The 12,688-nt window shown below is 40.1% G+C and overlaps 1 protein-coding gene across 3 annotated transcripts in view; it reads left to right on the forward strand.

The window, feature by feature from the left end:
• Window positions 1-12,688, forward strand: part of disp1 (dispatched homolog 1 (Drosophila)) — a 154,224-nt gene that overhangs the window by 130,889 nt on the left and 10,647 nt on the right. For all 3 annotated transcript variants that reach the window (XM_050058049.1, XM_050058051.1, XM_050058050.1), the window contains 5 exons: window positions 4,129-4,158; window positions 5,863-5,986; window positions 6,720-6,847; window positions 9,486-9,580; window positions 12,542-12,639. In XM_050058049.1, the coding sequence (XP_049914006.1) occupies window positions 4,129-4,158; window positions 5,863-5,986; window positions 6,720-6,847; window positions 9,486-9,580; window positions 12,542-12,639 (475 nt within the window). The remainder of the gene's footprint in view (window positions 1-4,128; window positions 4,159-5,862; window positions 5,987-6,719; window positions 6,848-9,485; window positions 9,581-12,541; window positions 12,640-12,688) is intronic.

Below are 12,688 nucleotides of genomic sequence, written 5' to 3' on the forward strand. Positions count from 1 at the left end.
AGAATTAGAATATAAAAGAAGCATTCTAATCTATAAATGTAACAAGTAACATTTTCAAATGCGTTTATCTCATATGTATCTTCAGAACAGCAGTGTTTGTTTCTTTGTTTGTTCACTTGTATTTGGAGGCTATACCACTTTACATCTGGCTGTCATATTAATGTGTCCAGTGAAACTTTAAAAGGGGTTTACAGCCTTCCTGCAGCCCACCCCCGTGGAGTCAAATTCCTCACCAATGGCTCCAGTTCATTTGTGCCTCCCGTTACCACTAATTATAACATTCCGTGGATTTTACTTTGACGGCAAAATGGGCAAAAATACGACAACAACCTCATTTGGCCCTCTGGCCAGTTTGCCTAAATCACAACACTGATGTCTTGAGTGCTAACGACCTGAATGGCTGCAACGGAGGCAGACCTCAGAGCTCACTCTGGGCCATTTGGGGCTAAATTAAAGCCACTCTCTGTACAGTGAGATGTGAATCTGTAATACACTGATAAATGTATTTTAAATCTTTGTAGCTTTTAGTCGGGGCTATTAAAGCACAACATTTATCTGTACAGATGTCTTCTCTGGCAGAGTTTGTCTGTCCTAATCCAATGATGGGTGGGCCAGGGTGGTTTTTAATGCCATCACAGTGAAGTGAAGACTCTGTTCGGCTCACTCCTCCACCTTGTCAACTTTAAAACCTTTTCCACTGAAAATACCTATATTGAGAATCAAAGTACTGCAACTACTACTACAGCACCACTAACCCTTCCCTTAAAGAGGACCTACTCTGCTCATTTATAGGTTCGTACTTGTGTTTTGGGTTTCTACATGAATGTTCAAAAACACTTTATTTTCCTCAAGCTGTCTGTCCTGGAACAACCCGTATTCACCTTGTGTCTAAAACACTGTTTTAGCACCTGTCTCCCCAGGACCCCTACCCAAATAAGATCAGCGTTCTCTGATTAGTCAGCATTTCAGGGTCTTCCATATCTCCGCCTCTCTGCACCCTCATTGCAGCTGGGACTGTAGCAAAGAACTGTGGCACTGTCTACTGTGAAAAATGACCAATTATAGCTTCTAAACACAACCAGACATGTTCCAGCAGGAATCTGATATGAAATTTGGGAGAAATTAACAACATCAGCAACGGAGATTACATGTTTTACATAGCAGTGTAGGCTACATAATGTGAACTAGGGCCGCAGCTATGGATGATCTTAGTAATCAATTCTACCAATAAATCCATCTGTTAATCAAGTTATTGGATATGAATTGGGTTACAACAGTATGAGATTTGTACAGTATGATAACCATCTCAGAAAATATTGTATTATCATGGTATTACAGAATTATTATTATCAGTCAGATTGACTCTTAAGGGAATGAAAACTGAAGGGTTATTGTTGGTTGAACAAATGTGTTATTACTTTAATTGAAAGTTAAAAGCATTTTGTTAATGGAAGTATGTGTAAAATGTCTCACCTTAGAAAATAACTAAAATAAAGGGGAGATTCAGCATCCAGTTGTTTTTTTTTTGTTTTTTTTTCAATATCGTAGATAAGCGAATGTCCACAGTATGATAACAATCACCTTTTATATCACTGTATACCTTGAAACCTGTATATCACTGCAACCCTAGATATGAAATAATTTTTCTTAGTAAATAAACAAAAGAGAAAAAAGGACTTTTGCTGGCAGATGAGTGGGGAGCTCCAGGTTCTGGCAGCCCAGAGGGAGGTTAGCGTTTAGGTTACCTTATGAGATGCTGAAGTATTGATGTGGTGTTACTGTGGTAACCTAGATTGTAAGGATGTGCCAATTGTGAAATTCTGGGCCAATATCAAGGTTTAAAATAACTTGTTGTTGTTGTTGTTATTTTTGTTTATTTTGTTTTCATTGTTATGTATTCCCCCTTTTGTGCGAAACATAGAAATCTTAATTATAAAAACATAACCAACAGTTCTACAGTCTTTCAGTCCTTCATTACACTACCTTTAAATGAGCACAAATTCAGTCATACACATTTATGAAAAAACCTTTAAAATAAACTACTTTCACATGAAAAACATTTTTGGAAAGTAATACCTGCTTCAAAAGCCTTTTTAATATATAAATAGCATATCATAATATCCTCTCTAATATCTGTTTGATATTGCTGTGAAAACATCAACAAATATCTCCTTCAAATAACTGGATTCATTTAACTTTCTCACTAAAAGCTTCATTGAACAAGATTGCATTTGAACACATCATGAGAACGTTATAATTCAGTCTTCGACCAATATTCACTTTTACTAAATAGAGCTTGAACACATACTAATATAACTCAATGCAGCTTCCAGCAGTAAGTTCCACCACAATGTTACCTAGCTCTCCTCCTGCTGATTTCAACATACATGTGCAGTTTACAATGTAGCATTATCAGGGAAACAATAGGTTGTGTCTCCTGACGTGTTGATACTAGTGAGTTTACTGCGTCCTTTCATCCCTACAGCATCCTGGGGAAACTTTTGTTTTTGTCCAAACATGTTTTCTGTTGTCCCTGGGACAACAAGACACTGTTAGTCTTTAGCCCTGCTTTTTAGCCTGCATGAAAGTGATGTGACACAACAGAAAATCATGGGTCACTGCCATCTGGGGATGTCATTTTATTTGACAATACGCTGATGGCAGTCAACAAGGTGGATATCAATTAATATCAATGTGCGGCCAATAAATCGCTGCATTCCTACTAGTTTGGTTTTACTTCAGACTTACTGTACAGTATTTTTGTTTCAGCTTGAAATGATCCCAAACTTTAAATAATTTCTGACATTTTCTCTGGCCTGTCTCACCTCTTCATCCCTCACTATTGTCTTTGTCATTTTGAAATCAGCAGTATCAAATCACGTCTCCTATTTTGAGCATAGATGTCTAGTGTCCACAGTGTAAGTGCATTGTGCCACGTGCCATGTGAAACACAGTGCACTGTATGTAGTTACATGGATAAAACGAAGCTTCAATGCAGACAGTTTGCATCGATGATTTTCAGTAATTGAGTCACTTGAGTTTCTTGAGGAATTGTTTCAGTACCAATCTAAACACTCACAGCAGCATGGCTTGAGCAGATGACCATATAAAGACATCCGTGATGGGCTGAAGTCAGCTTGCAGAAAAGTAGAAAAAAAGATTGGAAACAGTATTCAGAACAGTCCGATGCCTACTTTTACATAGCTTGGTCTCATTATTTGAAACTTTGGCCCTGTTTGATATGAACATTGTAACATTATATATGTGACAGAAAATTTGTATAAGTGTAATATGTCCCATTGAACCAGGGTACTTCCACGTTTGTTGAAAAGTTTACCAGCCCCCTTAATGCATTTATATATTGAGCATTTGCAGATGTGAGGACATCACAGGATCTACTGGCTTTTTGTCACTCTCCACCCTTTCTAATCTCTCCACACACACTCGTTCTCATATGCCCCTGGCCCCTTTAGCCCGTATCATTTATCTCCTGCAGCCCCGCTGTGATCAGGTGGCCGTATCTGATTCTCCCCCTTCCTCTTATTCCCTCCTCTTCCCCTCTGCCCGGGGCGTTTGCTGCTCCCAGCATACCGGACGCTTCCCCACCGCTCCCAGGAGGAGCTGACGAGAAGTCCAGATAGATCTTGAGCAGCTGAAAGCTTCATACGCCTCTCACTGTGTGTTGGTCTAACCTGCCAGTATCAGGAGGCCACGTTACAGGATACACTACACAAGAAAATAGAGTCACAGGAATTTTCATGTCTGTGTCAATCTGTAGCATACATCTAAATTTCTTGTGTCTGTCCTAAACTGTCTGTGTGTGGCACGTGTGTTTTAGAAACACCAGCACTGTAAGCTTGTCTGTCACATCTGAAAGGGATTTGAAAAAGGAGCAAAGGGTATTATGATAAGTTCACAGCAAAGTGGTTTTGACAGCCACGTCAGTTTGAATGTTTTCAGAGGTCCAGTACCCAAGGTGTGTGCTGCTGCTGGAAAAAGAAAAGACAGGGGATTATGAAGACAAGATGTCCACTCCTGCTCAAAAGTCTCTGCAAATCTGTTTTTTATCGTCTGTTGCTTTGACTTCAAAATGCAAGCCTGATTTATCTCCCTCTTTTTGTTTTTCAGCCCTGCAAGGCCCTTTCGATTCCCCAAAAGGTGAGACCTGCCAAAAACTGTTCCTCCTGTGTTGATGTTCTGGATTGCAAAGCTCTCCTCCTCCTCCTCCTCGTCTTCTTCCTCCTATTCCTCCCTTTATTTGTGTCATCCATCCATCACTGCTCCTGTGGAGCTGTCATTCCTCAGCAGTGAGTCATGAGAGTTATCGATGGGAGTTGTGTATCTCTCTCTGTACCTGGCCTCTGTTAAGCAGCAGCTTGGATCTCCTCATCTCTCCGTTGCACTGCAGTAAACTCTGCTGTCTCAAACCTAATCCAGCAGACTGTTTAATAGAGGATTACAGCTTCTTCGGGGCTTTCATAAAGGTTCAGGGGCAATATCACAAGTGTTTTGAGTTCTGCATAGGGATGGAGACTCAAAGTATGCACAGAAAAAAAACACAGAGACAGCTACTAACAGTACTTGTAATCAAGCAAATGCCTTAAAGGGATAGTTCAGATTTTTTTGAGTGGGGTTGTTCGTCCATAGTAAGTGTGTTACCTACAGTAGATGTCTGTCAGCACTCCCTTAGTTTGGAGAAGCAGGCAGGAGTACTGCCAAGTAATTTACTGCTGAAGAGGGGAACAGCAATAAAACTTAATTTAACCACCAAAAAAAATCAGTATCAGTTTAAGTGTATTAGTGTTGACCTCAATGCTTTGAAGCTGCAATCGTTTCCATGGTAATTGACATCTCAGTGCTTTGCTTTGTATTTTGTTCAGTTTTTTTCCAGTTAACTGGTGGAAGAAGCTGAAAGGAAGTGGCCAGTGTCCTCAGTGCAATCATTCAGCCCTGCTTCAAGCAATTAAAGGAAAGCTGTTAATTGCTTTAGTTCCCCATCTACACTCTCGTCAGAGCCACCAGACTCCTTTAACAAAAACAATAATTTTACCTTGCTGAACATGGAAGATGCTGGTTTGCCGCTGCCTCAAACAGTGTTTTGCATGTATTATTGGGTGACTTAAGTAAATCAGAACTAACACTTTTTATATGCCAAAGTCACAAAATAACACAAACAAACTGATTGAAGCAGTGGTAGACCAGCAGCTCATGTGTTCAGCAATGTTAAATTCATATTTTTTGGTGGCAAGGAAAAATTGTGAAAATATTCAAAATATATCAATCAATTTTATTTATAAAGCCCAGTATCACAAATCACAATATGCCTCAGAGGGCTTTACAGCATACGATTTCTCTGTCCCTAGGACCCTTGCAGCTGATAAGGAAAAACTCCCCCCAAAAAAACCTTTAACGGGGAAAAATACGCTTATGCTTAAGCTGATATTGATTTTTTTTAGATGGCTAAAATAAATTTTGTCGTTGCTCACGTCCACAGCAGTAGATGGTTAGCTTCTGTGGCAGTACTCCAGACTGCTTCTCCAAACTGTGGGCGGGCAGCCTGCCATCTAATGTAGGTAATACACTGACTATGGAGAGTACCTCATAGAACCCCACTTCTGAAGATCCAGACTATCCCTTTAAGCAAAGCCAGGATGGAACAGGCTATATTTAACCTAACTTTTATTCTTTTTGTCATTTAGTGAGCAGTTTGTCAAGAGTTTTTGTCTTCTGTTTCTCTAAATACATAATTGAGTATGAAGTTACCAGGTGTCTCAATCTCAAATTATCAGTGAGTAAGCTGTTGTCACAGGTCCTGTATATGTCACCACTCTGTTCACTGACATTAAGTCTCCTTGTTTCCAGCTATGCCGAGCTGATAGCTGACTGGCCAGTGGTGGTGCTGGGGGTGTGCACAGTGCTCATCGTGGTGTGTGCCCTTGTGGGCATCCTGGTGCCTGACCTGCCGGATTTCTCTGACCCACTGCTGGTGAGTACAGACCCGTGATTCTCTCTGCTTCCAAACATGCAGCCTCACCTAGACCTGAACACTGAGGATGTGTGGTCTGTCGAGGGAACAAGGAGATCAGCATGGCTTCAGGCCAGAAGCTGTTTGAAATATTAAGAGTCCTTATGCAAACAGAACACATTTTATGAGACAGACATTTTCCACTACACATATAAACAGTGCCAACACTTTGACATTATTATGTATTAAAGACTTTATCAGTTGCATTTGGTTTCTCTTGAATACTGAGTGGTTTTGTTTATGTGTTAGGAGTAATGTTAAGAACCCTGCTCACTTTGAAAGTAATCCAGTTGCAGATATATGTGACTGCCTTCCTGGTACGCCTTTATTAGCTCGTACTGGGTGGAACAAGCTAACTTGAAAAGTGCAATGTTGCAGAGGGCTATTTAGAATGTCTTCCATAAGTAAGGATGGAAGTTTCAAGTAGAATGGTAAGCTACTGTGCGATGGTCAGTTGGTATCAGTATACCATAACATACAACCCCAATTCCAAAACATTTGGGATGCTGTGTAAAACATGAATTAAAATCAGAATACATTGACATATATTCAAATAAAAACAGCTCAAAGACAAGATATTTAATTCTCAAACTGATAATTGTTTTTGTAATATATACTAGTGTTAGCACTGTGAATACAATAATGATATTCCAATTATCAAGACTTGTTTGCTTTCTTTCTTTGTTCCCAAAAGGGTTTTGAGCCACGAGGAACAGCCATTGGGCAGCGACTGGTGACCTGGAACAACATGGTGAAGAACACGGGCTACAAAGCTACACTGGCCAACTACCCCTTCAAATACGCTGATGAGCAGGCCAAAAAGTAACTTGACACACACAGTTATGCACACCTTTTTTTTTCAACCAAGGAACTGTCTGAGAGTTTAGGAAAGTACGAAATAACTTAAAGTGGCTATGATTGATGTAGCTTCTCATTTCACAAAATGTTTGGGTTTTTTTCACATTAACAGGGTTACACATCAACAGCATTATGAACAAAAGCAAAATATTGTTATATATGGCAGCTAGATGCAGCCTCACAACACCAGCCCACTATTTCATATGTGTCAGTGAGAGGTCGAGGGGGAGCCGGGGTTGGAGACTGAGGGTGGTGACGGGGGGCTACAAGAGTTGAAAGATACTGTTGACAGTCGTGCTGAAAAGTCTGAATCCCCTTTTGAAAGAAAAGGGGAGCAAAATAGAGATCTGTCCATCCACAAGGTCATCCACTGTGCTCTGTCAGTGGGTGGCTGTCCACTAATCAGGAGCAGGTCTTTGCATGTTTGTGTCTGTCTGCTGTCTGTTTCTGTCTCTTTGACTGTGCACTCTTCAGTTCAGATCACTGTTCATATCAGATCAGTTTTTCTGCTATTTTGATAGAGGCAGAACCAGTATTCATGCCTTTATTTGCATTAATTTAGCCTCATTTTAAGCATCTCCTAAACAACAAATAAACTCACCTTTTTGGCATTTAATGGTTGGTTTGTCCTATGACACTGATGCCTGAATCATGATGTTGACACTGCAGTTAGATCACACCCCTCTGAACCAGACTTTTGGTGTTCTGTGTTCATGTGGTTCAGATGAGTTGCGGCTCCACTCTGCTGATTAGAAAATGGATTCTTTCAGCTACAGTCTGTGTCTCTGTGTCTCTGTCTCCTGCTGGTCTGTGGCTGTCTTTGTCTCCCCTTCTGTCTCGCTCCATGCGTCTGTCTGCAGATGTAATTGTGTACTTATGTGCGTACGGTGTGTGTATGAGAGGCCTCTGCTGCTGTCAGCAAGCTTCCCTGCCTCATCCCCTCAGTCTGTCAACCCCTCAGTCTCTCTCTGACAGACACCCGATTACTCTGCCTTCCTGTTTCTAGCAGAGGACGTGGCCCATAAAAAACCCCACATACACACAGGAAGCCTGTCTGAACCATAATCCTCATCCTCACTGGCATGTAGGCATTACACTACTCAGAAAACATGGCTGCAGCATCATTCCTGCAAAACAACACATAAACACACAGTACATACATACAGACCAAAGACTTGTCTGCACGTCGCCCCCTCAGGCCTCCTGTTCAATCAGACCCTCTATTATGATTATTATAATAATGAGGTCAGTATCCTGGTACTGCAGTGCGTCATTCATCTGATTTTGGGGGGAACAGAAATTACTGCTGCTTATTTTATTACTAAGCATCAGATCCGCTTCCTTCATTTTGGATCACACTGACTTTGCAGCCTCGGACACAGCGACATCTGTCCACCATATATAAAATCATGCAAACAGACTGTCTGCTTTGTTCCTGCTCAGATTGAACCAGTCACTGTATATAAAGATGGACAGCATGACAGCTCCCCAAAAGTAATAATATTAACTTGTATATAGCACCTTTCAAAACAGGGTTACAAAGTGCATCGCAGATTATACAATAGAATACCCACCCTGTCCCCAACAAAAAAACACATCCAACTTAGTTAATACAAAAGAGTTAAAAAAGGTTTTTAATTATTAGTTTTTATGCCTCAATCAGTCAATATGTCTTCAGGTTGTCCGTACGTACATCTGTCCGTCTGCTTAGACCCAAGGATGAACTTAGATTTGGTGGTCAAAGGTTAAGGTCACTGTGACCTTGTCTGTCTCATACTTGTGAACATAATATCTCAGGAACACCCCAGGGAAATTTCTTTGCATGAATATCTTATTAGAATCAATGATGGACTGATTGCTAGCCAGCCAGAACTGATTGCTAGCCAGCCTGCTAGCAAGGCATTATTAGTTTATTTTTTCTGTGGAGCGGTAAACACAGAGTATCATCAGTGTCATGTAAGCTTACTGTTTATTTTGAACTGACATCAATGTGTTTACTTAGAAAGAATATTTTTTCACTTTTGCTGTGTATTTCCAAAATCTTAAAATCAATGAAGCCAAAACATCTTGATCGCCCGCCTGCTGGCTTGCGGCAATATAGGTCGTAAACCCCGCCCCCTCCTTGTTAGCAGATGGAACATGGGCCAAACTAAAAAATCATGTATACATGTACATGTATATAAAGACATTTTTGTCTATCTTTATTATATACAGTCTGTGGTTTGAACTGATTAGCAATGGTACGGTCTTCCTCTCCAAATACGTGTTTTTTATCTCCAGCAGTTTAACAAAATAATGATAATGATTTGTGTACATTTTTCCAGCTATATTTCGACAGAAGTGCTGTAAAACTCAATGAACAAAATAAATACATTATAAAGCTAAGATTTGCTGCCAAATGCTCTAATAGTCAGCTCATTAAAGAGTGATTAAGAAGCAGTACCGGACTCTTTGTAAAAAATGTCTGCTCAATGATTTGAATCTGCCAGTCACCTTCAGAGTATGGTTATTTTTTCAAGCATAAAATGAATGGTCATTGGCTGACTGAATAATGATACATCTAAGTGATGTAGCTGGTGCTAATGTTATTATTGTTTCGTAGTCACCAGGAGCCCCGGTGGCCCGAGGACCACTTTGACAGAGACAAACGGCAAGCAGAGTGGGACTTCAGTAAAGAGTTCTTCTGTGATGTGCCAGGTAAGATTCAGAATACAGAAATGACAATTTTGACCAGATGGTGGAGAATATCAGAAAGCTCTGAAAAAATAAATCAAAAAGATCCCAGGCAACTCAGATGAACCCCACTACACTACACATTATAAGTTATAAACACTGGTTTGATGAGGAAACACGTAGATCATAGTATGTACTGAACTCTTCACTGGTCCAAAGTGATGTACCAGAATACTAATGGACCCGATAAATTTGATCTAAGAACTGATTGAACTTGATCATTTTTAAAACATATTTACCCAACCAGTTTTGCCCAAGATATAAGAGACCTGACCTGATGCATGTCCGAGAGGAGAGAAACCTGAGACCCAGATGGGTTGGGTTTTGGGTCTGTTGTCCATTTTATGGACCCAACAAGCGCTGTAATAACAAATGCTGCTTGTCTTCTTTTGCTAAAAACTTTTTTTCATGTCAGATACAACATACTGTTCTTACCAGTCTTATAGGTATATGTTTAATAATGTTTCAGATGTAACGCCCACTGTTGATTGTGGGTTAGATTGCAACACAAATGTTAATGTTTAAGTTTTTGTCAATATGGCCATGCTACACATGATTAGATGGTCAATCATTACTTTATTATGCAGAAACCATGAGTACCAAAGTGTAATTCATTCAGATGTACCAGCATGGTAAACAAGACAGATGGTGAAAAAAAAATGGTGATGAGTCCCTACCTTGGAAGTAGGTAAGTCCTAATAGGCCATATATCCATTCTGCAATTATTCATATTCCTTTACTCTGAAAGGGTGCACCAATCAAAACAATCCTAATGGTTTTTCATTAAAAATAATCCATATTGTTTGTATTGATTGTTTTCTAATAGATAGCCAGTTGCTGACCTTAGTTAAAGATTGCAGGTATGAAGGCATTGTTATTTCTGACCATGGGCCTGTGGTATTGCAAATAGACTTCCCAAAGAAAGGTACTCAGCCCCCATGGCATTTTAATAATGCCTCTCATGCTGATGAGGCATTTGTTAATTGTGTCAATACACAAATTGATATTTTTTTTGTCCATAAATGATACTCCAGATGTTAGCAAATCCACTCTCTGGGAATCGCTTAAAGCTTTTTTAAAGAGGAGAGATAATTTCATACACCTCCTGGGAGGGCAGGACTAGGGAAACATGTCTCAAAGATCTCGCTGACTTAATTAAGCAATTGGTCAATAAATACTGATATGCTCCCACTCCTGAACTTTTCAAGGAGAGGTCGACTCTTCCGACAGAGTTTGACTTGATTACCACCCGCCATACGCAACAGTAACTCCTACAGTCTCGCTCTGGCCCAACAGATTAGACAGCCCATGGCCTCTACTGTGATTACAAGCATTCATAAACATGATGGTCACATCTCTAACAGTGAGCAGTAAATTAATGATGAGTTTAAAAGATTTTATCAGAGCATAAATTTACCTCAAGTAAGTGAATCATTCATGGAGCAATTTGAAAAACCTCAGTCTATAGAATAAACCAGAGCAGCCCTTTAAAATATGCAAAATGCAAAAGCCCCAGGACCTGATGGATTCACGGTTGAATTTTTCAAGAGGTTTGGGGACAAGCTCTTGCCAGTTTTGCTCTGTCTTTAATGAATCCTTTGTCAAAGTCCACCCTCCTCCAACCGTTTGTTAGGCCTCTATTTTTGTCCTACTGAAAAAGGACAAGTATCCCCTTAGCTGTTGGTCATTTTGTCCTATATTGCTAATTACTGTAATATTGTGAACTGTTGGCTGAAATCTTAGCCCATTGCTTGGGGCCCACCCTTCCTTCTATAATTACTCCGGACCAATCTGATTTCATACAAGATCACCTCTCTCCTTAATATTTGTCGCCTTTTAAATATGTATTCCGCACACCCCAATCAACCATTACCTGAAGTAATAATCTCTCTGGATACTGAAAAACATTTGATAGGGTTGAGTGGGGCTACCTGTTTCAGTGTCCAGAGATTTGGATTTGGTCCAAAATTCACATCATGGGTAAAATTGCTATATAAGTCCCCAACATCATCAGTGCGTACCAACAACATTAATTCCCAGTATTTTCTGTTACAACGCGGCACATGGTAATGGTGTCCAATTTCCCCTCTTCTTCTACTTAGGATTTTGCAAAAAGAGACGGAAATCACCTGATGATTTATATATATAGATGCTAGGGTACTTTTTTTTTGTATTTGGGAGCTGTTTAAATGCGCAATTACTAATTTGTCATATCTTCAAGAATATCGTTATTGCAAAAATACCCTGAAATATCGTGGTATTATTTTAGGGCCATATTGTCCACCCTTAGTGTCCTCCTTGGAACTGAGCTGATTGTATAGATCTTCTGTGCTGCCGGGGCGAAGATGTGTGTGAAGCAGCCATGTTATCACAGACATGGATGTAAACTGTAGCTGCAACTTGATGGGTTCGCTGAGGCATACAACCTCAAGGCAGTAATTCCAGTTTTCACCATACTTTGGCTCTTGTAATCTGATCCTAAGTCTGCCTAAATATCATGCAAGTTACACACACAGCTCTCATGCATTTCTCTCATGATAACTAATGATCACAAGTCTTCTCGGATGCACATGGGTATTACACATAATGATGAAAAGACCCAGGACCCGCAATAATAGAATGGGACCTAACCTGGACCTAGCTGAACATTATTTAAAGTGGACCCAAACCTGTATGGGTCCTGGCTCTGGTCTTGGGTCCGAGGGTCCTGCCAGACTGGTGAAAAATTTCAGGATTTATTCTTTTCATTATGATGTATTTTGAGTGGAATTAAAATAAAAAGTCTTTAGAAAAGAAAAGTCTTTCAGCTGCAGGATCTTTGTCAGTGGGATGGTAGAACTGTCTTTGTCTCATATTTTCCAACTTTTATTAATTCAGGAACGATGGTGTTCTCATCTAAGTGATAAACTTCTTTTCTTTCTGCAGGTGACAGTTACTCTAGACTGGTATTCACATCAGCTGAGGGGAAGAGCCTGTGGAGTATTCAGGCCATCAAATCCATGTGCAATCTGGACAACACAAGGGTGCGTATATACACAACAGGGCAATTCTTGAGACTGGTAATGATACAGT

This window comes from Epinephelus moara, chromosome 12, assembly GCF_006386435.1.
Source record: "Epinephelus moara isolate mb chromosome 12, YSFRI_EMoa_1.0, whole genome shotgun sequence".
Taxonomy (NCBI): Eukaryota; Metazoa; Chordata; class Actinopteri; order Perciformes; family Serranidae; genus Epinephelus; species Epinephelus moara.